At 43.5% G+C, this 24239-nt stretch overlaps 1 protein-coding gene across 1 annotated transcript in view; it reads right to left on the reverse strand.

Moving 5' to 3' along the window:
- Positions 1–230: 230 nt before the first annotated feature.
- Positions 231–24239, reverse strand: part of VAPB (VAMP associated protein B and C) — a 50439-nt gene continuing 26430 nt past the window's right edge. Inside the window, exons 2-6 of the mRNA XM_081149993.1 lie at positions 23084–23236; positions 9913–10016; positions 6435–6515; positions 4419–4595; positions 231–1896 (exon numbers count right to left, since the gene is read on the reverse strand). Of these exons, the coding sequence (XP_081006119.1) occupies positions 1738–1896; positions 4419–4595; positions 6435–6515; positions 9913–10016; positions 23084–23236 (674 nt within the window). The 3' untranslated portion in view covers positions 231–1737. The remainder of the gene's footprint in view (positions 1897–4418; positions 4596–6434; positions 6516–9912; positions 10017–23083; positions 23237–24239) is intronic.

Consider the following 24239-nt stretch of genomic DNA (forward strand, 5'->3'; position numbering starts at 1 on the left):
AGAACCTCAGGCCACACTGCCCCAGCCAGGCTCGGGGGAAGGAGCCTTGGGGTGCATGGCTTCTAAGACCCATCTTCCTGGTGATGGGTATGTCTTTTAAAACCCATTTGCATGCTAGAGCCATGCTCAGCGTGCCTTCCACTAGTCTGTTCTGCATGGTTCCTCCACCCAGAGGGAGGGTTTCTTTGCACTGATGGGCAAAGCAACAGAAGGGCAAGGGAGACCGCTGCTTTAAGATGATCAGCAGTTTTATTTTTATACTCGCAGTTGAAGCCAGCCCCCCAAAATATGTATTTAAATAATTAAACATATACATTTTCTCATGGATAGGGTGCATTTTAAAATCAACCTTCCAATAACAAAATGATGATGATGATGATAAAATAAACAATTCCCCCCCATATAGCAAATGTGACAAAATGACAAAAGAACTGAATTCTGGGGCTTTATTTTACTTTTTTTTTTTTTAAATGCTACATAGTCAAAGAGAATTGGATTGGTCTTTTATGGCAATAAAATGGCTCCACTGTCAAACTCTCAGTTACTACCTGCTAGATGGGCCACCTGCAGATCCCCACACACCCCGCCCTGCCCCAGAGACTGGCTCCCTCTCCTAGCCCCTCTGCTGCCTGGTCCCCAGCTGGGTTGCAGGGGTCAGTAAGGACCAGGCTTGGGGCCCATGTGCTGGAAATGTGCGTGCTGGCTGAGGGGCAGGCAGTGAAAGAACAAGATGGAAGATCGGCTGCTCTTCTCCATTACAATGGGCATGATAGAGGTGAGGTGACTGTCACTACTACAAATCTCCCTCCCTATAAGAGTCGTTAATTATTTATACAGAAAAATACTTCCTGGCTGCTGTTCTCCAACATACAAATGAACCACACGTCCATATATACATATGTAGAGCCCAGACCTCCAGAGACAGGAGTCACAGCCCTCCAGCCACGATGCCAGCTTTAGCCGCGGCATTAGGTAGCACAGGTGATTTTTAGGCCACAGCATTAATTATAATCTTGTGACAACAAGAAAACATGAGATGAAATACATTAAATAAGTTAAATATGCATTAAACATCTCTGAATACAGTTCAATCTTGCGACATGAACCAACAGGAATTTAGCTTGGTCCCTTTAAGAGAACAAAGCACTGACTTTTCCTTCAGAAGTGCCGGGCCAGTCGGTGCCCATGCCCACCCGTGCCCAGCACCCTGTCCATGCCGCCACAGCACAATTCTCGGCGGCTGACTCTGCTGATCAGTCCCAAGGAACTGAGCGCCCAGGCAGCACACGGACAAGAAGCCTGGGAGCGAGCCAGCAGTGTGGGGCTATCTGTGGAGGGGATGGCACTCCCACCATGCTGGGCTCCAGCGGGCCAGCACCCAGGTGAGGAAGAGAGTTGTGTTTTCAGAGGTAACCAGCAACATGGACCAAGGCTACAGATGTTTAAAATGACATTTATCACATGCCATTACCATTTAATCATGGCTTCCCTTGTCATTAACAAAGATCATTCTTTTCCCCAATCATGTACTATACATTTTTACCTTTCTAAAAGATTGTTATAATATGTTACATTTGTGTGTGTGGGTGCACTCGCACACGCAGGGAGGGGCAATTTAAAGGCAAGACCTGTGAGATGACATCATACATTAATTTCTTTTTATACATGATTATGATAAATTTAAACCCCATGATACGGCGGATCCATCAATCCAATCGAGCCCTCCGCATGCTGCCTCTACAGGGCGATCTTCCCTATGATGACACCGACGATGAAGAACAAGACCACCAGCGCAAGCAGCCGGGTGCTGAGGCCCTCCTCCTTCCCCGCTGCGGCCGATGCAGGGACAGGGCTGTTGCTCTGTGCCGTCTTCCTCATCCGAAGTCCATCTTCTTCCTATGGGAGCAAATGTACGTTTCAAAGACAATCCAAGCACCAGAAGTGGAGTCAACTGTACAGCTTAGCAGGGTGGGCTTCCACAACCCACACTCAGACCCCGAAATGTGGTTCAACCTCCTCATTTTGAAGCCTATGAGGGGACTGACTTGAGGCCACTAAAAAATATCAGAAGCCCCTCTTTCCTCCCATCCATCCTACACATTTCTGCACCACAAATCCAAGCAGGGCACTCCTTGGTTCCCCATGATTTATAGAAAAAAGTTCTCAAGAGGGTCCAGCTTAGACACACCCACTTTCTTGGCCATGTTCCTCAGCTGCTCCTCTTCACCTACATCCAACCCCAACGTCTCTGTCCTTCCTTCCTCTACTGAACAGGATTCCCAATCAAGTCACCAATTTTTGAAATGATAGGCACCTCTCAAGGCAGGAATATAAAAATCATGAGAAACTTCAAAGTAGAGGACCTGGAAGCTTTCCAACGTAGAGAGCTGTGTGCAGTTACATGTAGACTGTTCAATTTTCACTATTCAAATAACATGATATTTGGAATATTAAAATGTGACTAAACTTGATACATGCATTTCAAATATTTTCTACTTAGTGCATGGATTTCCCACTGAAGAGGCGACATTGCTTTTCCTATATATAAAGATACCTGGCCACATTCCCCCACCAACTACACAGGTGTGCAAGAAATGGCCCTTCTTCTTCCCTCCTGTCCCAGGCCAGTGCTATGTCCCTACACAGGATATGCACCAAGGCCTTCCTACCCGTGCAGCCACACCCCACAGCTGGAACTCTGGCTAACGACCTACCTACTTATCCTGGGACTCCACACCAGGTGCACTTTCCTTTCTTTTTTTCCTTCTATTCCTTCACACCCACCTAGTGCCTAGTAGGTCCAGAAGACAAGCAGCAGCCAGCCCACCAAGCTGACTCTGGGCTCCTGTGGGACTGCTCATCACCTTGGTTGTCAGTCTATGTCAATGATTGTGTCTGTCTCCCTGCTACCCGTTTGCAGGGAGCTCCTCAAGGGCAGGACTGCTCCCATTTGTATTCACAGTACTGGGTGCACAGTAGGGCCTCAGGAAATTTGTTGGCCAAATAAAAGAATGAAAAAATACAAAACAACAAATGAGTGTCTGGCAGGATAAAGAAGAATCTTCTAATGTCAAGATTGGTCTGATAATATTTTAAAGATATTCTGCTCATGGGACATGGCCAATATTGCTGCACAGTGATAAATGACTGGTGTTATTCGATTAACTTAAAAAAAAAAAATGGGCACAGCAAAATATAGCATTTATCTTATTAGGTTTGTATAGAAGCTATTTCTACCTATTTATCACTTTAAACGGCACAGAACTCTGTTTCTGAAGAGAAATACACTCAAGGAGAAGCTTTAGGTGTATCTTAGATTTTTAACCAAAAAGTAAAGCGTAGGCTTAATAATTTGCCCCACTGTATGAGGCCAATGAAAACTTTTGCAGGGAAAGAAGAAGGTGTCGCTTCCCAAGCACTGTCAGTTTTAGACCAACCACACTGTCAGAATAAAAGAGAAGGAAGAGTTGACTGAAATGAAATTGTTACAAGAATCGGGTGCTGCAGTAGTTAGAGAGCAAAAACCTATTACATGCTTGGGTGGCACGACCAAGATGAAGGGAATAGGTCAGCCTCAAAATTTAAGCTGCAACAAAAAGTTCCTGTGATCAGATGATAGGAAATGTTCTCTTCACTACAGAGTCTAAAACAGACACACTTTTAAAGCTGGAAGGGGCCTCAGAGGTATTTTGTGAACAGAGGTCTGGGAGATGCTGTGACTAAGACTAGACTCAGAGCTAGCTGAAGTCTGACTAGTCATTTCCACACCACCACAGGCCTCCAGGGCTGACAGCAGTGCCCCCTGCCTCCCTCCACCACCCAGGGCAACCTGATCCTCCAGCATCAATGCTGGCCGCCTCGTCTGTCCGTAGCTGGAAACAGTTTTTCCTTCCACAATCTCCACCTATCTACTCTGACAACTTCTCGTCTCCAACCTCATCACCATGTTCATAGTTTGATGGGGGCCTTATGCTCAGATCCATCTGGAATCTTTGAAAGTCAGAATTATGCCTGTGTTAAAATGGAGTGCAGGTCGGTATTTACCCTCTTCAAAAAGAGATTCTCATCCAGTGGGGATGAATGAAACAGGGTTTGAAAATGTAAATTCCACATAATTACTGCTGTTTTATTTTTGGCCTCTAATTTTCTTTTCAATTTACACTAATGGAGGGTGGGAGGGTTTCCCCTGTTTTGTTTTACACAAGAGGACAAGAGTTTAAATAGACAGATTCTTGAAGGGGCAAGGGGAGGTTCAAGACCCCTTTGAGAACCTGATGAAAGCTATGGATTTCCTCCCTGGGGGAAAAGTGCACAAATACAAACAAGTCTACAAATTCAGGGGTCTGTTGACTTCCCTCCCCAAGTCCTAGTGAGGAATCCAGTTCTCTGCAGGTTATTAGAAAAGGAAATGCTGTTACCTTGAACTGTCTGTTCTCTTCCCGCAGCCGCTGGACTTCGCCCTGCAGTCTCTTACACTCTTCCATCACCTTCTTCACTTCAGTGTCATCCAAAGAAGAGCTCAGAGATTTAGACACTGCTGGTGTTTCTGTCTTTGATGCAGTTGTGGATATAATTTTATTTATTTCTACATCATGCTGTTCAGAAATAAATGAAAGCCCAAGTGTCACCAACTACGTAATAAAGGACTTTTTATGCAAAGTAAAGTAGCTCTCAGCAACACCACACGTGGCAGCGTTTCATCACACTGTAAAATGTCACGTTTATTTAAAAATGGATCACTTCATCTAGTATCTTAATATTAATAATCTAAAGCAACTAGGCCCCAGAAATTATGGAGAAGGGCAAATAATGAAGTCGGACTGAGACTAATACTTCAGAGAAAGAGGAAAAGGCTGTGTGTATTGTACTATAAGACTCCTGCCATACAAAAATTAGCATATAGTAATTGTGCAAGCGCAGGAACTATTAGCCACAAATTATTGTCACCATGAAGATCTGAGCATCCTAGGACTGGCTGGGTGGGGGTGGGAAGCCAGGGAGGACACAGAGGGCAATTTAGGTCATGAAATTAGAACTTGGAAGTCAGATGAAAGTGGAATAAGCTGTGTCTGCTTATATTTCAATCTGGGGAAGCTATATACCACTCCCCCCATTTCCCCTGTGTTATGACACTGTCTTGAGACTAACTAGGGATGCATCAGTAGTGCGGGCACGGAGGCTCAGGTGTGCTGGGGATTGCTGCCCTGGGTGGTGGGGTTCCAAGTAGAAAACTAAGAACTTCTCATCTAGCTCTACCAACCTAACTATTTAGCTCTACGCTTTATTTTCCAGATGAGAAGAGTGAGGCCCTGAAAGACAAGGCCCCAATCTACAAAGCTAATGTATCACAGAGCTAGGATCAGAATACAGGTCTTAAAACTTCCAAAACTGACCTTCCCAGGACATAATGTGCAACTCAAAGAAACAGAATAACAGTCATGTCAGTGACTGTGCTGAAAGAACATACTAAGTAGTTCTGGCACAAATCCAGAGCATTCCTGCTGGTCATTCTGGGTAATGGTAACAGAAGGTCTCTGCTATTAACAGCCAGGGGAGCTAATACTCTGCCTAGGCTTCAAATTGTGTTTTTGATACAACTTGAATTTTTCTGACTAGATTGAAGGGAGTCCATATTAGCATTTCAGTCTTCTGTCTTCAACTGGTCACAAGTGAGGGCAATGCCAGGCCTATCCCTCAGTTTTACACAAAGAGAAAACTGAACAGCACCCTGAAGGAAGCTGCTCCTTGGACTCCCCCCTCAGACAGCACAAGAGATTCTCAATGGGGGCAATTTTGTCCCCTGGGCACATCTGGTAATGTCAGGAGACATTTTTGGTTGTCACAACTAAGGCGATCTACCAGTGTCTAGTGGGCAGAGGCCAGGCATCCTACAAGGCCCAAGACAGCCCCCAGCAGAGTATGGGGCCCAGATGTTAACAGTCAGAGGTGGAGACCCCTCCTCTAAAAGCAGGTTTGACAGCAGTAGGAGGTGGGTTACAAGGTAGAGAGGTGGAGCTGAGGGTAACAGCAGACCGAAAACATAAAGTCAGGACTGTGTACAACAGCAACTATGTGCTCACCACCTGTCTGTCAAGCACCATGATAAATGGCAAATTATTCCGTTTTAGTCTAACCCTGTTTAACATCAACCTATAACTTTGCCAAGTCAAAGACGCTCTCTGGTATTTATAACATTTATAACAGCCAACAGGTTGCACTTTGCAAAGGAAAAAATTGTTTCAATTAGCTGTCTTTCTGCAAAAAGGCTGATTGCATGGGGGCCCACTTATTTGTTGACTTCAGCTTATTTTTTTCTTCATACATCAGAAAGAGGAAAATAATTTGCCAACTTAAATCTTGGTTTTGCAGGAGATGGTATGCAAATAAGTATCAGCTTGCAACATTCAATTATTGTTAACTATAAATATACTTACCGGTTTATCATTTTCTGCTGGCAATTCAAACACACATCTAAGTTTTGAATCCATAAGGTCTTCTGGTTTTGCCTCCTTCCACTAAAACAATTTAAATTTAATAATCAGGATATTATAAAGCTGCTGGAAGAATAATTTTCCTCCTATAACTGACAATTTCAGAAAAATACTCTTAATGAGAAAGCCTTGATGTATATCAAATAAAGAACTTAAGTCTGCTGAGATTTCAATATTTTCAACATGACAAGATTAAATACAATAGCTCTCCTGAATATTTATTACACTTTGCAAATCCCAATTTTGCTGCCTAACTCCTCAAAGTCAACCAGCGCCCCCCTGCTGCTAGTCTGTGGGAAGCACATGGAACATAGAGGACGACTGCTGACGGCTGGATGGCCAGGGCTAACCTAGGCTCTCCTTTGGAAAATAAACCTGCCCTGGCCAGTGTGGCCCAGTGGTTAGGGCATCGGCATGCAGACCGAAGGGCCTTGGGTTTGATTTCTGGTCAAGGGCACTTACACTCTCCACCACCCCACCACCACCCCTGCTCTTCCTTCCCCCCTTCCACTCTCTCTAAAAATCAATGCAAAAAATATCCTCGGGTGAGGATTAACAAAAGAAAGAAAGAAAAGAAACCTACTTTACAGAGTGCATCCCTCTTAGACAAAGTAAGCGTGTCCCATCTGGAACCATGCTGCTAACTACCAACGGGGCACATTAACCAGCAAGCCTCTCTCTGCCACTCCCCCCACTCTGTCCCTCGACCGGCTGAGCCGGTTCTGGGATGCTGCCCTCCTGGTTAACACGGACATTCAGGGCGTTCTGAGAGCTACAGCCCAGCCCAGCAGGAAGCTTATAATACAGAGAAGGAACAAACTTCCCCAGCCCTGCCCCGGGACCATGCAGGAAGCAGCTGGAGCAACACAGGTACCAAGAGCCAAGAAAGGGAGACAAGTGTGTGAACAACTGGGGACTGCCCAATAGACCATGGTGGACCATCCATGGGACAGCATGCCGCTCACATGAAACTGAAGAGTATTTCATTACATGGGAAATCCACAGAAAAATCAGTGAAGACGTGTGTGTGTGCCTGTGTGTGTACTTTTCCAAGATGAGAGAGAAAGGCTGTGCGGTGATACTGGGACACAAAGTGGGCTGTGCAGGAAACGCTAAGGCTGCTGGCAGGAGGACTGCTGGGAGTCCAAGCACCAGTTTACCCAGCACATTGCAGATTCCCTGCTATTAACCATAGGGGCAAATGTGTTTTGACACTGGAGAGAGTTGGCCATCGCCATCACAACCACGTAATCAAACTCAAGTGTCACCAATATAGGGAAAATCAGCATCAAATGTCTTCTGATATGATGCATACATGATATCATCTATGGAATATTCTTGCCATAAAACATCTGATCTGAATGTAATCATGAGTAAACAACTGGACAAATCCAGAATGTGGGACATTCTACAAGTCAACTGGCCTGGACTCTAAAAAATTTAGTCAGGAAAACAAAAAAGGTCTAGGCTACTCTACTAGACCAAGAACTAAAGGCTACTGGGGGAGGACAAGTGAAAAACACTGTAACGAGGTTTCTCTGTTAGACAGTATCATCAGTGTAGACTCCTCGGCTATGATAACAGTATGTGGCTATGTAGGAGACTGGCCTTGTTCTCAAGCATTTAGGGGTGAAGTCTGTGTCTTATACTCAAGTGCTTCATTAAAAAACAAAGTTCATGACAGAAATGGAGCAAATGTGGCAAAATGTTAAATGGTGAATCTAGGTAAAGATGATGTGAGTGGTTACTGTACCATTTTTTCAACTTTTTGTATATTGAAATAAAAAGGTATTTTAAAATAAAGAAAAAGCATAAGGCTCCATTCATTACTAGTGGTTAGGACAAGTATAAACAAATTACAAGTAATTTTGTTTTTGTATGGCCAAAAATCCTACAATGTACATCACATATAAACATCTTTTAACCTGTTATAAAAATTACTGTATGAGGAAGTGAGATTCACCTTAACTACAGAGTGCCTGGCCTGCAACAGTAGATGAAACACAGCAGGGCACTGCCAGGCGCTCTACACAGACCACATTTCATCCCATGACAACCATGTCAACCAGGTCTTTAGCCCCATGTTACAGGTGACTGTTTAAACCCTCAATAGAGTTAATGAAAATCACCCAAGGTCACAATATTAGTAAAAGGCAGACCTCAGCTCCACACCCGAGACACCCAAGCCCATGCTCTTTTCAGTAAGCCATGCAGCAAAAGCTAAACAGAACATATTCTCAGATATTCCATATTTCATATTTGCCATACATTTCCTTGATCACACAAATTAACATTAAATGGCACATCATGTTCCAGGAAATAAAAGGGAAAGTAGTGAATGCCTCAATACTCATTTTTATGAAAAGGAGGATGGCTCATTATCACTGATTTCTCTCAAACCCCCACATAGTGGCTTCTCCTTCATTTACTGCCCAAAAGTTAAACACCATGAAGATGGTTGGTTTACTTTTCCAAGATGAGAGAAAAGGGCTGTGTGGTGTAATTCTGGGACACAAAGGTGGGCTGTGCATAAAAACAGCCCTTAGTGTCAAACTCAGAGGGAGGAAACCCACAGTACGGGTGTGAGTCACAGCAAACTCAAACTTGCAGGCATTCCTCGGATGACTGCAGTCTCTTAGTTTGGGTTGGCAGGCTGGGAAGTGATGGAAACGTTGAGGCAATCCTGCCTTTCTTTCCCACACTGTGAGGACTAGACATCTGTCCTGGCTGGTGCGATGGATTACAAAGCTGCTCTGTATATTGTGATTCACGCTCACAGCACCAGCAGGCCTCCTCGTTTCTTAGAGTGTGTAAGAAGCTTACTTTGGAATTTCTATTATACGATTTTTCCAGAAAAACCAATAATATAGTATCACTTTTTTATTTTAGGAAAATGAAGTCATCTTATTTTTACCAAAATCAGGGAGTTAGACTGCATTTAAACAGGAAAAAAAAAAAATTAAAAATGAAGGAATCTAAAGAAAAAAAAGAATCATGCTTGCCAGAGCCAAGCCAAAATAAAACACACCTCTTCAGAGCTGAGGATATTTAGTATTCTCCTCTCTCACATCCCCCTGGGTTCTGGGGGGACGGGAGAGACATGGTAATGAATGGTGCCCTTTTCTGTGGGGCACAGGATGGGGAAAGGGGGAAGAACCCAAAAACCATTCATGATATGATCAATCAGAACAAGGAAGTGCTGAAGCAAACGAATACAAAAGTCAAAAAAGAGTATTCTGGAGAGTTACATAAAATGTAAAATTCAAAGCTTTAGAAAAACTATACAGGCAGTCAGAGTACAAACCTCCTTGGAAACACCACACCCCTTTAAAAGCCATTTTGATACATTGTGAAACGCATGCACACACGATTCGATACCTGATCATTGAATACTAAAAAGTAAGAAGCATTCAGTACTTACTACTGCTTCCATATCAGAAGTGTCAGTTGGCGCAAACATAGACTGAACCATAAACTTGTGTTTACTTTTCTCATTGGGATCATAATCGAAAGGCTGTAACATCACTAAGAAAGAAAATATTTCATTAGGAAGGTCAGAGCTTGGTTACCAGCAGCCATTTGTTAACACTTGTATTTTGGTTGTAAGGCAATTTACCCGGATTCTCTCATCTGAGCCTCATGATGCCCCAGGTGAAGTGAGCAGGGCAAGATGACCAGCATCTTCTCCACTTTTCAGATCTCAAACCTGAGGTCCAGAAAAGTTATGTGACTTGCCAGAGGTCGAGCAGCAGGGAGTGGCAGAGCTGGGACCCAGGTCTTCTGAATCCTGGCCCGCTGATCGCACACCTGACACAATGTCTCCTACAGCCCTCACAGAACAGGTAAACCAGGTAGAAAACCACATGCCTGCTTTGCTCAAGAAAATACCCAAATAATCTCTTTAGGAACTAAAACAAAATAATCCAAGATGTGTAAGGAATTGCTTTTGCTTCTCTCTGTCCTATTTCCCACAGCAAGGTAATCAAGGTAATGCTTGAAATAAATACAGTATTACTAATAAAATATTATGCAATTTTCACAAGCAGCACACTCACAGTATGGAGAAGATGCCACCAGCTCATGCCCCTTTTCTCCAGAAGGACCTAGAGGAATCTCACATAAAGGCTCCCTGTCCTCTGACAGTGCAGCTCTGCCCTCCTCCACCGCAGGCTTCCTCAACCTTTTCTCTGGTCACTCCTACCTCACTGAGGAAGGTGCCCCCCTGCTCTGACTGGTTTCCTTAGGACCTACCCCTGTTAAATGACAGCTGCTTTAAAATATGGTATTTGCTATCAGGCTTTGGCTAAACCACATATCTAGTTATGTTTCTGAAACATGTCATTTTCGCATGCGGGAAAAGCCTACTGTGGTCCTGACGGTGATAAGAGCTAACGTGACGGAGCGTTTTCCCATGTGTCAGAAATCAGGCTTGGACTTTAGGCCTATTATTATCCATCTAATCCCTAAGGGGCAGGTACTGTAGCAAAGGTTATTGTGACACCTATTTTCAGATAACAAAATGGAAGTACATAAAGGTCACATGTGGAGAAGTAAGCACTCAAATGAAGGCGGTCTGCCTGCAGAGCCAACATCACAGCCACCAGGAGGGACTGAGTCGTCATCTGACAGGACAGCTCTGCCCTCCTCCACAACCTTTTCTCTGGGCACTCTTCACTGTTTTCTTGCCTTGAACCCCATCTTAGGGCTTCCAAGGTCTTTCCTCTGAAGCCTTAAAATCAACCACCCCCTGCAGCAAATAAGGAGCAAGTGCCCTAAGACTGAGTTTACAAATGAAGATGTTGGAGCTCAACAAAGTAAACTGGCTTGCTTAAGGTTACAACGTTGGGAATACAAAGAGCCAAGTGCAGCCCAGCGCCCCTTCTGCCACATGAGTCACTCCAACATTAAATGGTTTCACCTCCTGTACCCCAGGCTCACTGTCACATACCTCATAGAACCATATATGATGGAGAAAAGAAATACAAAGAACCCCATCTGTCTCAGGGGTGCAGGGGTCCTTTCTATCTTGAGGGCAGAGAAAGTCTATTAAAATCTAACATGGCATCCATTTAAATGCTTTAGTGTACAGTCACCCAGACAGCTCCGCTGCCCACAACTCATCTCAGTGCTCTAGGCTACAGGGGAGGCACACTGAAAGACTTCTTCAGGACAAAAATTAATACGTGTGCAACGCTTTAAAAAATTCGGAGCTTGTATACAAACAACAGCAAGTCTAGCTACAGCACCCAAGATCCAAAGTGTGACCATGAGCAGAGAGAACTAAGGCCATTTCAAATACAGGGCGACTGAACTCAGAATGTGTTCTTGCACGTGTAAAGGCATGTTCTCTCCTAGAAAAGCAGTCCCTGCTGGCAGCTCTGGACCTGGCAACACTGAGCTGGCAAGAGCTCTCCCAGACAGACCTGAAACACCATGACACGCCGGGCTTGACACTTAACCTCACCAGTAGGTCAAAACCAGGACCTCTTCTTCTGAAAGCTACATTCTCCTAGTGTGTACCCCACCTCCATCCCCAGTGCAACAAGGACGATAACACAGATAAACTAAGGACGACTCAATGGGATCTTTCTTGGACAGAAACTGTCAACCTCGTTTGAAGTTGGGTCACACACAGTCTTCAAACTACTGTCAAATTAATGTTCATTTTAAAAAATTAAAGCAAATTGGGTTTTGAGCATTTCAGTTTTTGCTTGGCTGTGACAAAATCATGCTCCAGTATTTTTCTGGGGAAAGACACAAACTTTGTCCTACACTATGCTCAGACTTTCAGCAGGGCACAGCTCTTATAGCAAAAACTGCCTCCTCCTTGAGATGTTTTTCCAGCTGTGAGAGGCCCCTTCTCCTCCACCCTGGAGAGCTCTGAGGCTGAACCAGGATTACTGGTAAAGAGCCCAAAGTCCAGAAGATGAGAGCAACAGGAAGACATTGCTAATTTTCAGGGAAGTTGGCTCTTTAGCTCAAACTGCATTGGGTTATCCACATAGAACCAATGGGTCCAGAGAACCTAAGACCTCCCCACTTAAATAGTCCAGGAATTCTCCCTCTTCCTCAAGGCAGTGCATGTGAGAGAGAACAGCCAACGGACCTCTGCTCAGCTAGAACCAAGAAGGAAAGGAAAGGAACCTTCACTAGTGCTGCTATGCACCAGGCCCCACAGAAGGCCCATTTCATTAGTTCTGTCATTTAGTGCTCACAACAATCCATGGAAGAAGCCCATGTCTTCATTTTCCAGACAAGGAGACAAGGGCTTAGAAAGGCCACATGGCCTCACTCAGGTCCCATGGCAGCATACTAATGATGGAGCCAGTCAGTGCTCCATACTGGCTTTGCCTCCAGAGTCAGACTTCCACACCACAGGTTCTCAAAGAGTTACCCACAGACCCCAAGGGTCTCTGCAACGGGTGACCCATTAAGTCAAAACTGTGGTCATGATAATACCAGGATGTTATGAGCCTATTCTACCATGGTGACACTCAGTAATGTTGGCACAAAAGCCCTGGGGTGAAGTTGCCTGCACCTGACCAGGGACCAGACAGTGCCCCACAGTGCTGGCATCTCCATATCAAGCACTGCCACACACATGTGGTTTTCCTGAAAAGGTCAGTTTCACTGAAGAATGCCCTTGATGAAGTGATGAGACAATTTCACTCATGTCCACACCTGACAGCACATGGTGACACTCGCACAGGGGGCACTGCTGTTCTCTGGGAAAAGTTCCTGTGCATCTGTCTGGCTGGGGGGCTGAGCCAGACACTGGCTCACGGAACACCACGGACTTGGAAATGATGGTTATTCAGACTTAGGTATGTGGCAGATGTTTTTTCAATGAATGAAGAGAGTCTATCCATTCAAGGAAAACAACTTATAGTGGTTGTAGCCAATAAAATCCAGGCTTTCAAGCAAAAATTAGAACCTTGGAAAACTTATATATGTCATCAAGAGCTTCACAGTTTCCCAAGTACTTAAAGACTTTTCCAATGAGATCAGTGGAAACTGTAACAAATGTGATTTTTTGATGCTATATAATGAAATATGTCATTTGGAAGACCTGTATAACTCAGCTAACATAATATTACAAAATCCAATCAAAGTGCAAGAGAGACTAATGCATTTTAGAGAAACAAAGTTCAGACAGTTCACTGATGTGGTTTCAGATTCCACACTGTACTGAACGTCAAAGGAGTGCCACTTGTCAAGTTTTGGTATAGTATCAAAGAATAATGTCCAGCCCAGCCGGGCGTGGCTCAGCGGTTGAGCATTGACCTAGGATCCACGAGATTGGGGTTCGATTCCCAGTCAGGGCACATGCCCGGGTTGTGGGCTAGGCAGCCGATCAATGACTCTCTCATCCTTGATGTTTCTATCTCTCTCTCTCCCCCTTCTTTCCTCTCTCTGAAATCAATAAAGATATGTTAAAAAAAAAAAAAAAAGAAAAAAGAATAATGTCCACAAGTATCTGAAAAGACTATTAAAAATACTCTTCCCTTTGTCCTGGCTGGTTTGGATCAGTGGTTAGAGTGTCGGCCTGCAGACTGAAGGGTCCCGGGTTTTATTTGGGCCAAGGGCACATACCTCAGTTATAGGATCGATCCCTGGCCCTGGTTGGGTGGGTGCAGGAGGCAACCAATCAATGTATCTCTCTCACACTGATGTCTCTCTTTCTCTCTCTCTCTCCCATTCTCTCTGAAAAGCAATGGAAAAAATATCCTCGGGAGAGGATTAAAAAAAACAAACACCTTCCCTTTTACAACTACAGAGTCTATGGTAAAAGTGGTTTTCCTTCATGCACACTCATCAAAATGACACATTACAACAGACTAACTGCAAGAGCATAGAGAATCCAGCCTGTCTTCCACTAACCCAGACATTCAAAAGATTTGTAAAACATGATAAATAACACCAGTTTTCTCATTAAATTTTTGGATGTAATTTATTGATGTGATTATAAAATGAATTAATACTTTTTAAACTTCTCAGTTTAATTTGCAATATGATAAATATTGATACAACCACAAACAAAAATGTTCTTGGGTCTTCCATATTTAAGAGTGTAAAGGGGTCCTCAAACTAAAAAAGTTTGAGCACCATCATTCTACACCAAGCTGCCTTGCAGGCCCCGCAGGAGGAAAATGATCTGGTGCAATAGTGAAGACACTGGTAGTGTTGTCTAGTACCCTGCTTGGGAGAAATTGCAGTTGAGAGAGCGAGCAGTTTCACACAAACCCAGCCTTGAGTTCCCATATGGATCGAGACTCTGTGGCATCAGAAGGCACATGTCCCTTACAGGGAGGGGACAAGGTTCCCTATGCTCCTCTAACCTAACCACCTTGCAGCTGCTTGCTCCACCTCTGCAAAGGGCACCTCTGAGATCCACTGCTGCCCGTGGACCTTACCAACATCAGCACAACTCCAGGCTTAGCGCACCCTACCTGCCAAGTCACCACAATGTAGATCTGGAAGACCGTGAGAGTATATACCTTACATTTAGACCTCCAAATTAAACAAAAATGTAAGCAAGTGGGTAACGGGTAAGCAATAATCACCTTAAGGGAGCACCGGAGAGAGCCAAAGTGGCAGGTAAAATATCCCTTCTGCAAAGGCAGGCACTCATGAAATAGCAACACAGGTGCCCAGTGCACTAGGGAGGGTGGTGAGAGTTGAAAACTTGAAAATGTTGGCAAAATTCCATGAAGCTCAGGGGGTAAGGTGGGCGCTAGGTCCCTGCCCCACGGCAATCCCTCTCCTTCAGCCTTGAGCGGCAAGCGAAAAAGGTGTTTGCCACATACCAGCTCTCCTTTCCTTCTGGGCTCCCAAATCAGCAAGAAAGAGGAAGGAGGTCAAGTGGCCACTCAGACCTTGTGAAACTTCATGAACCCCTGCTGCGCCTCAGTATCCTCAACCTGTTCAACATGGCCCCCAACTCATGTCCAAAAGTTTGTACTTTTCAGCCCCCATCATTTCATGTCACATTCAATTTGTGATACCCTATTAGCTGGAACTTTATGAGAACATGACAGAATAAATGCTGTTAATCGTTTGTTCTTTCATCTCCGTACATGCAAATTGTGACAGAAATTATGTACTTTTACCATGACAGGCTATAAAAGAGCCTCCCATTAACTTAATTTATTTCACTTGAATATCAGAGACACTGATGATAAAACCCTCTTAAATGAACCATCTACCCTACTTTTAAAATGTATCTGCTGATTCTACATTAAAAAGAAGCCTGTTACCAGGAGACAGCTTGGAGACCCGGTCACCACTCACCCACATTAACACTTTGTGATATGATGTCTGCCATATTACAGATCACAAAAGTGGGATCCTATTAAGAAAGAGCCTTTGGGGTCATAAAACATTGGATCAATAAGACCAGACCTTCTTCAAAAGAGAAGAAATGCAGAATATAAGCTACTTAACACACAAGTACACACACACCTTGGAGAAATGACGGCCTGATTAAATGCAGCATAATAGCCTCCTATGAGAACCCAACCACGTCACAGATCATTTTCATCCGCATCATAATGGTAACAGCTAATGAATAAAAGTCTAACAAGCACAGCATATGCTTTATTATTATTTTTTAATCTCAGAATCTTATCTTCAAAATATTTCTCTCCTCATTTTACATGACCAATCTCAGCTCAGGCCTCCACTGACATCTAGGTTCTCCAGCTCTAGGTTCTTTCCAGTTTTTCTCCCAACCAAGTTACCCTAAGTTACGCAGCCCCTATAACCTTACAAATGTAATCTCCTCCTAAACATCCTGGTCACCATCATGATATTCCTCAGATCAAAACCCACCAATTGCACAGGTAAAGGCAATCAGTTCAACTTTTCAGTCTGGTTCTCCCCATATCTCCTGGTACGACCCAACAACAGGCCTCTGCAGGTCCAAGAGGTGTGCACACTGTGCTGGTTCCACCCCCATACCCAGGGGTTCTGTCATTACCAGTTTCCTCTCATCCTGTTGACTCTACCTGGCATGTCCACCTGCCCTACTCACATCTCAATAAACAACACCTTTCAGGGTTTAACCCACTACTGACTTTGTAAGGAGGGGTCTCAAGCTTCAGCATGCATCAGAATCACCTGGACTGCTTGCTGGCAGGACCCTGCCTCCAGAGTTTCTGATTCAACAGGTCTGGAGTGCAGCTGGGAACATGGATTTCTAACATGTTCCCAGCAGATGATGACGCTGATGGTCCAAGGAACACACCTGGAGAACCTAGGCCACAATGCACTTCCTGACACTGCAGCTCCTTCTGGAATGCTACCTCATAGCCTCGTTCCTACAGAGGGCCTTATTCTATCAGTGGACACTGTTTGATGCTTAGACTCCTAAGCTTCTTCCTATAGGTCTGCTTTTCCTACTTGGTTAGACCAAGAGCAGGACTTCATGTTTGATGTCTCACATGCTGGGCATTAATCCACATTTCCCACTGGTTCATGGAGGGACACTTCTTCCCTTCAACTTTCCAAGCACTCCAGAGTCAGGCTCCCTCTAGAAGTCTCCTTGGGGTAGCACAAGACCTTCAATCAGCCAGCTTCTCCTCTCTCTACTACCTGGAGCCTCTCACTATCCTCCCACAGTTTCCAGTCTTCTCATCACCGCTGTCCTTTCCCTTTCCTTTCATATAGACTGTACATTGAAAGACTGTTCTCTACCAAACTGCATTCATGGTGTAACAATGAAGTCACTGCTGCACTGTTTTAAAGTAATCATAGACAAACCAGAGCTCATGATCAGCTTAAGGTAACTAGTGTTACCACAATGAGGCAATATAATTCTAGCCTAAAGTGAAGCAGCTCAACATTTTGGTTACACTGTGTACCCTTATCATGAATAAATTTATTACCTCCTTTAGAATTCTCAAAATGTTGGAAACATCACTACTTTCCCCTCTGCCTATTCAGGGACCCATGGATGGAACTATGAGTCTAGCAGGTAAATAATTAATTTTATCTATTTATAAATAAGTTAATGCTGAATTGTCTGTGTCTTTTCCAGTTCAGTGCAGCCCATCTTAGATAACCAGCTCCTCATAGTCTAATTTCTTTGTGCAGAGATGAAAACAAACACACTCAGTGTCACTGGAAGATGATGCATGCCACATAGAGGCACTGGTCAAAGAACAAGGCTCACATCCTCTTTTTAATAAATATATTAAAAAATATACCTCTTTCCCAAACATCCAGCATATTTCCTATCTCCCATAACACTATGTAGTGGACTACAGCAGCCTCTCCCTGGTCACTTGCGTTATGAGCATGAGCACCCATTATACCCTATCTTAGTAAGTCCTACAAACCAGGTCTCTTAAAAGTGTCAACCAGAATGTGAAGAACTGCCCTGAGGCTTAAGTAATTCCAGGTCCCTCTGTCATTTCCCAACTTTCCCTACTTGCTCTCTGTGGTGCTCCTGTCCAGTCTCCACTGTGGCTGCCTCTCGCAGGTGTTTCCCTTCACTCTGGCCTGGGACTGGTTAACAGTGAGTCTAAAGTAAGCGTAAACAGGAGAGTCAAGACTGGGGAGCTCCAGTGTATAAATATGCAAAGAACAGTAATGAGGGAAAAGAACACGACTTTGCATGCCTCTGCAGTCACGCGGCAGAGCTGAAGTTACCGTCAGCTAAAAGAGGGCACTGAATGCTCTTGGTAAGTCCTGTTGACCTTTGAAAATATAAAGAATAAATCAACTGTGTGATACTAGTAAAAAGTGAAATAAAATTCTTCTTAAGAAACTTAAATATTACAGTAAACTTAAAAAAATATATATTTAAAAGCACAATTAGTCTGAATTTTTGTTGGTAATTTCCCTTTTTTATAAAACCAGAATCTCGTGTGGTGAAAAAGATTAAAGCTACCTCTTAAGTATGAATGTAAGTTGTTCTTATCCGAGAGTAATAAACCTGGTTCATGAAAACCATTTATAAAATGTTTCTCTTATGAGAGGCTTCAGTTTCAAAGCAAACGATCAAAGGAACAAGAATGTTGCTGTGAAGATGTCCAAACCCCATAAGCGTAACTCACACCTACCAGCACGTGACAGATGACATCTGACCTCTCTCTGAGGCAGTGCACTTGCACTCTGGTGCTGGTCACCTATACACTGCAGCCAAGTTTGGCTGGTCCAGGACAAGCCAGCAGCTCCATCACATTGAGTCAGCAAACTCTTAAAAGGATTAATTACCAATTGCAATGCTACCCAATTACATTAATTGACCAATGTTTCCATCCAAGAAGAGCTGCTGCTATTCATTGTCTGTCCTCGGGTTTTTACTGGAAGAACTTTATGCTTTAAAAGTGATTGAAAGAAGTGCTGAAAAGGGCTTCATGTCAGGAATGAATACTGCTCCTGAATTCTTTGAATTATAATTTAAACTACAGATTCAGACACTAGAAGATTTGTGTGTGTCTCTCATCCATTTCCAGTTCCCAGGGTACACTTAGTAAAGTGTGTCTGTACCTAAATACTGGTATCTTTAATGACTCTTCCCAGTGCCCCTCCCAACACAGAGATATTTTACATTTCTAATTTGCTTGGTACACAGGCAACCAATGTGCATAATTGAACTGCAAATGGAAGCGTGCTTGCTACTTTAGTGAAATTAGAATTCAGTGAAGGTTATAAAAATATTAAACTTAATATCATATTACAGGAAGCGTAAGTATTTTTGATGGGCCCATAATTTTACCACTTCACCTGCTGTATCCGCTGGCAAACATGGTTTGGAATATTAATGGAAAACTCCCTCATTATTAAACTGCAGTATTAAAAAAAAAATCCACAACCACTAACAGCTTACCACAAAGACATTTTCAAAAGTGACCTACCTTAAAAATATCTTCCCACTAGACAGTTCAGAAAATAGATTTAATTTTGTAAAGCTAGAACAAATGGGGAGACCCCCACTGCTTCAGACAGTTCATTCATTCACAAAGTTCTATTTTCCTTGCATTTAAAATCTCAGGGGGAAAATCCAACCTCCTCTTCCCCGACCTCCCCCTCAGTGTGCTCATCCCGCTGAGGCCCAGAGCTGAATAACTCCAAACCACCTCTAGCAGAGGTGTGCATCAAGGAGCAGGGGCCAGGACCACGGCCTCTGGCCCAGTTAATGAAGAGTAAGTGCCTGCACCCCTGCTTCATACAATGCCTCACCCAACAGGCATGGGGCCCAGAGGTGCTACTGTAAGGATGGGATGAGATGAGATGAGCGCCTAAGTAAAGGATAAATAAAAGAACTCAGATCAGAGGCCTGAGTGGACAGCTCCAAACCCCCTTTGGGAGGTCCCATTTTCACCTACTGACACAAAAAGTTTAGGTTATACCTGTTTCCAACCATTAGTTTACCACTTAAGTTTATAAAACAGAGTTGGGTGTGTGTTTTTTTTAAGGATCCAGTAAGTAATTTGCCATCTTCTGAAAAAAATAACACGAAAGGTCAGAATCTGGACTTCTGACCAAAAAAGAAAGGCCCTTTGAATATGTGGTTTTCCAAAAGCTGAGAAGAGCCCCACAGGGTGTGTCTGAAAGACATCTGATAGCTAGAAATTCTCACTCCCACATCACAATCCAATTCATGGGCCTAAAAATCCTCAGTGCCCCTGGCCAGCTCCATGGTGGGAATCCTCCTCCCCCCCTGCCCGCTCCCCTCTCCAAGAATGATTTACAACCTTCCCTAACAGCTGCAGATCTCACAGTTTTCAGACATGGGACAGAAGTCCTGTACTGGCCACATCCTTCCCAGGTATGCTGTGACATTCTGCATGGCAGGCAGGGCAGTGCCGGCAGTATTTTAAGTTGATTCAAAGGCCACCTTTTTCTAGATTATATTTGAAGATTTACTAGCGGCTTTTCACTAAAAAACAAATGTAGAATATAAAAGAAGAAAAACACAAATTTCTTGTTAAAATTAGCAAAAGTCCATAAATTAATGAAATGTATGCAATTAGTTTATTTCTAAAAAAGCAATTCAAGTATGTATAATCTACCTACAACAACAAACTAGCCAGTTTATGTCAAGTATAGTGGAATCCCTTCCTCATAACATGCCCACAGTTAATGCAGCATAAATACTCTGAGACGCAGATACTACTCTCCATGTTACAAATGTGAAAACTACAAACTAGAAAGGTTGATGGACTGGGCAAAGATCAGGCCACAGGTTACAAAGCAGAGCCGGGCTTGCTATGCAGGTTTTCAGACCCCGAATCTAATAAACTTTGAGTAGAGCCTGGGCACATGTGCACCTGTGGGAAGGGAAAGCTGATCTTTGGACGAGCTGCACTGTGACCTCCTGAGGATGTTCTCTCCTTGAAGGGAAGATGTCATCATGTAGCTGCCTTTAAGACCCTTGGAAAAGTGCAGCGCTTTTATCCCAAGGCATGAATATCTCATAAATGACAGAGTGGCCCCTCAGCACATAAAACTGCAACAAACGGGTGCCAGCCTCCTGTGCCAACGGGTGAGGTCGTCCTGGAAATACACTGACATCTAGCCTCAACCACTGGCACCTCAAACACTGAGATAAATACACACCAAACAAAAACTAAGGGACCGTTTCCATGTGCAAACATAATCCTTCTCATCTAGAAGGCAGGCCAGCAGACACACAGTTTATTATGCAATTCCTTTCCCCAAGTACACCACATGCTGAGAGCCAGGGCACTATATTTACCTGTAAGTGGGGCCTTCCCTTAACAATGCTGAGGCAGCTTAGAGCCCTTGGATCAGGAGCTAAGACACCTGGCTTCAAATACCAGCTCTGCCACTACTAACCACCCAAGGACTCTAGATGACCATGCCCACTCTCTGCACCTTACCTTCTCATCTGCCAAAGGAAGGCGACACCCACAATGTTTTGGTCTTCCTTAAGCAGGTAATCATAAATCAAAATCATAAATCAAAACAAACACCCAGGATTAGTTATTACTTTAAAAAAACTTTCTATGATGGAGAGGGATGGATCTTTCTGAAAGAGATACACACACACACACACAAACTTATAACACTGGAAAACACACCTACACTGTACACCTGCCTGTTGAGACTATATTATTCAGAAAACCATGTTACTGCTCCCACAGTTACTGTGAAAATTGGTAATTCTCATCTACTGACAACCTTGCTCAAATATGATATGGCAAGGAAATCAAGGAAAAAATGTCAATAAAAGAAGAGAATGAAAGACTAGGATGCACTTGATTTCAACAGAAAAACAGAAACCCATTTGATTTTTAAACCTATAGAACCAACCAAGGGTACAGAAACACCAACATCCTGGGCCCCTTCTGTTTTCCAGGGTGCTATGGTTCAAACAGCTGGGGCTTTAAAGCCAGGCAGAGTAATTCACACCCTGCTGTCACTTGCTAGTTTCCTTGGTACAATGGAGGTAACAGTGTGCTCCTCACAGGGCAGAGAACAGAAGTTACAGGAGATGATGTGTGTGCAGGCCCAGCATGCTGGAGACCCTCAGTAAATGTGGGCTCCTACACTTTTGACTTTTCCTGGATAATAAGCTGACTCAAGAGTCCAGATCGGGTTTTTGCAGCTTCAGAAGCGCACGGGGGATAGCTGATGTGGGCGCGCCGTAATGAGAGAGACCAATGGATGTAGGGAATAAGAGTTTGCAGAAATGATCAGATTATGAAACACCTCATATCTTTCCTAAGAAGTGAATCATTTTCTTTCAGGTGTCAAGTGAATAGCCAAATGTATCACAATCAAAATCTGTCATGAAAAAAGCCAGCCAGGTACCCATTTCAAACAAGTAGTGGCCTCTAATGATGCAGAGCCCACTATGGTTCATCTCCTGATACTCAAAGGATAAACACCCACACCCACACAGTTCCTCATAAACACAAAGGCATCCTTGGATCAGAAGTCCTAATGAGCTAAAAGTTTATTCCATTTCTAAAATACATTAAACTCAAACCCATCACTTCTATCTCCTTAATTCTAAAATCCAATTCTCAATTTGGGCACTTTAACAGTATCTTTTTAAAAGTTGGACTTTGGAAAATATATGCACTCTCAGACGGAAGGGGAAAAACAAGCCATCAGACATGAACAAAACTCACACCCTTGAATATATTCTAATTTCCTATGCCCTCGTCTCCCTTAGCCTTTCATAATCAGTAAAGTGCAGTTACCAGTCATTGGAAATGACATGAGCTTAATGTCAGAAATCATTTAGCCTACATAAGAAAATAACTCCATTTAGCTTTCTCCCACAAAGTAAAATTAAGTTTGTTTAGCCCTTTTTATTTATTGCCAAAAGGCAGATTTAATTTCAAGGGAGTGAAAACCAAACGCATTCTGAAGTCTGAAGTTACCACTGTAATTCTGCTCTAACCACTGAGGTGCGAAGGTTTGTAAGCATTACACTAAAGAGGCATTGATTATGGAAAAACAACAGGAGAGGGGGACCCACTAAGCTTGGAGGGTTGGGGAGAGAAGTCTACATCTTATTTTGCTACACTGCAAATACAACCTTTAAGAAATCCCACTGGCTCAGGGGGCCTCTTTAGCCCACCCTTCCAGCCTCCAGTCTCAGGACTTACCAGATACATTAATCGCAGCCCCTGCATCAATGATCCCACTGTTAGGCCTCACGCAGTACCTACGTGGTGCTGTGGTCTTCACTTTGAAACACACATTTCGGTCTGTTGGGTTGCCAAGCTTTAGGTTGGTGGTGACAACATCAGTGAAGGGACCTATGGAAAGAGAGACAGAGACTGATTGGGGATCTCATGAAGAAAGTTTGGAAGATTGATTTACAGTCTGAGGTTGAGAGGGATAACGGAATACGGTTAAGGGAAGATTCGAGATCCAAAACTATCTCAGTATTATAAATAACAGAGATGAGCTGAGGCTAACGCACTAACAGTAGCAGCTAAAATCCACATGTTCTCACCATGCCGCCAGGTACCCAGTGAGCATTCTAACATCCCTCACAACTTTATGACTACTGCTGTTTTACAGACAAGAAAACTGAGGCTCGGGAAGACACATTATTTGTCTATGTTTTCACACTAGTTAGTGGTAGTTAGGCTCTGTAATCAGGCAGCTAGACTCCAAGGCCAGTTCTTAACCTATGCTTAATACTGATTTCCACAATAACAAGAAGAAAGCTAATGGGGAGAGTGTAAAGGGCCAGACCTGGGTGCACAGTGATGATCAGTGGCAGTGTGTGCAGAGTGGCAGATGTAAGAAAGGCTTTGAGGTGTTAGCAGTCTATAAACAATATAGTGGTACTGCCAGAAGAGTCCACAACATCTGGGCTATAGCAAATTCACAGTCCTGCTGGGCAGCCCACACCTGAAATGTCACATTCAGTTTTAACTACCCAGGATACTGGGAAGATTGAAAGAAAGCTCAGTGCCCTGAGGATATTTTATTATTATTTATTCATTTTCTACTTTATTAGATTTTTTAATTAAAAAAGTAAAACATGCTGCTTAAAACAAGCCAAACAATAAAATATGTATAAAGAGGAAGTTAATAAGCTTTCCCTTGTCCCCTGAGGTAACTATGGTAGATCTTTCCACATCATCTGTGCTCATATAAACAGTATGTACATACCCGTGCAGGGAGGGAGCATTAACAAAAATGGGATCATACTATTCACATTACTCTGAAACTTGCTTTTTTCCCATTTACCAATCTACCATGGACACCTGACCACTGTATTTATTACGGAATCACGTGGAAAGTTTG

This window comes from Miniopterus schreibersii (assembly GCF_964146895.1).
Source record: "Miniopterus schreibersii genome assembly, chromosome: 10".
Taxonomy (NCBI): Eukaryota; Metazoa; Chordata; class Mammalia; order Chiroptera; family Miniopteridae; genus Miniopterus; species Miniopterus schreibersii.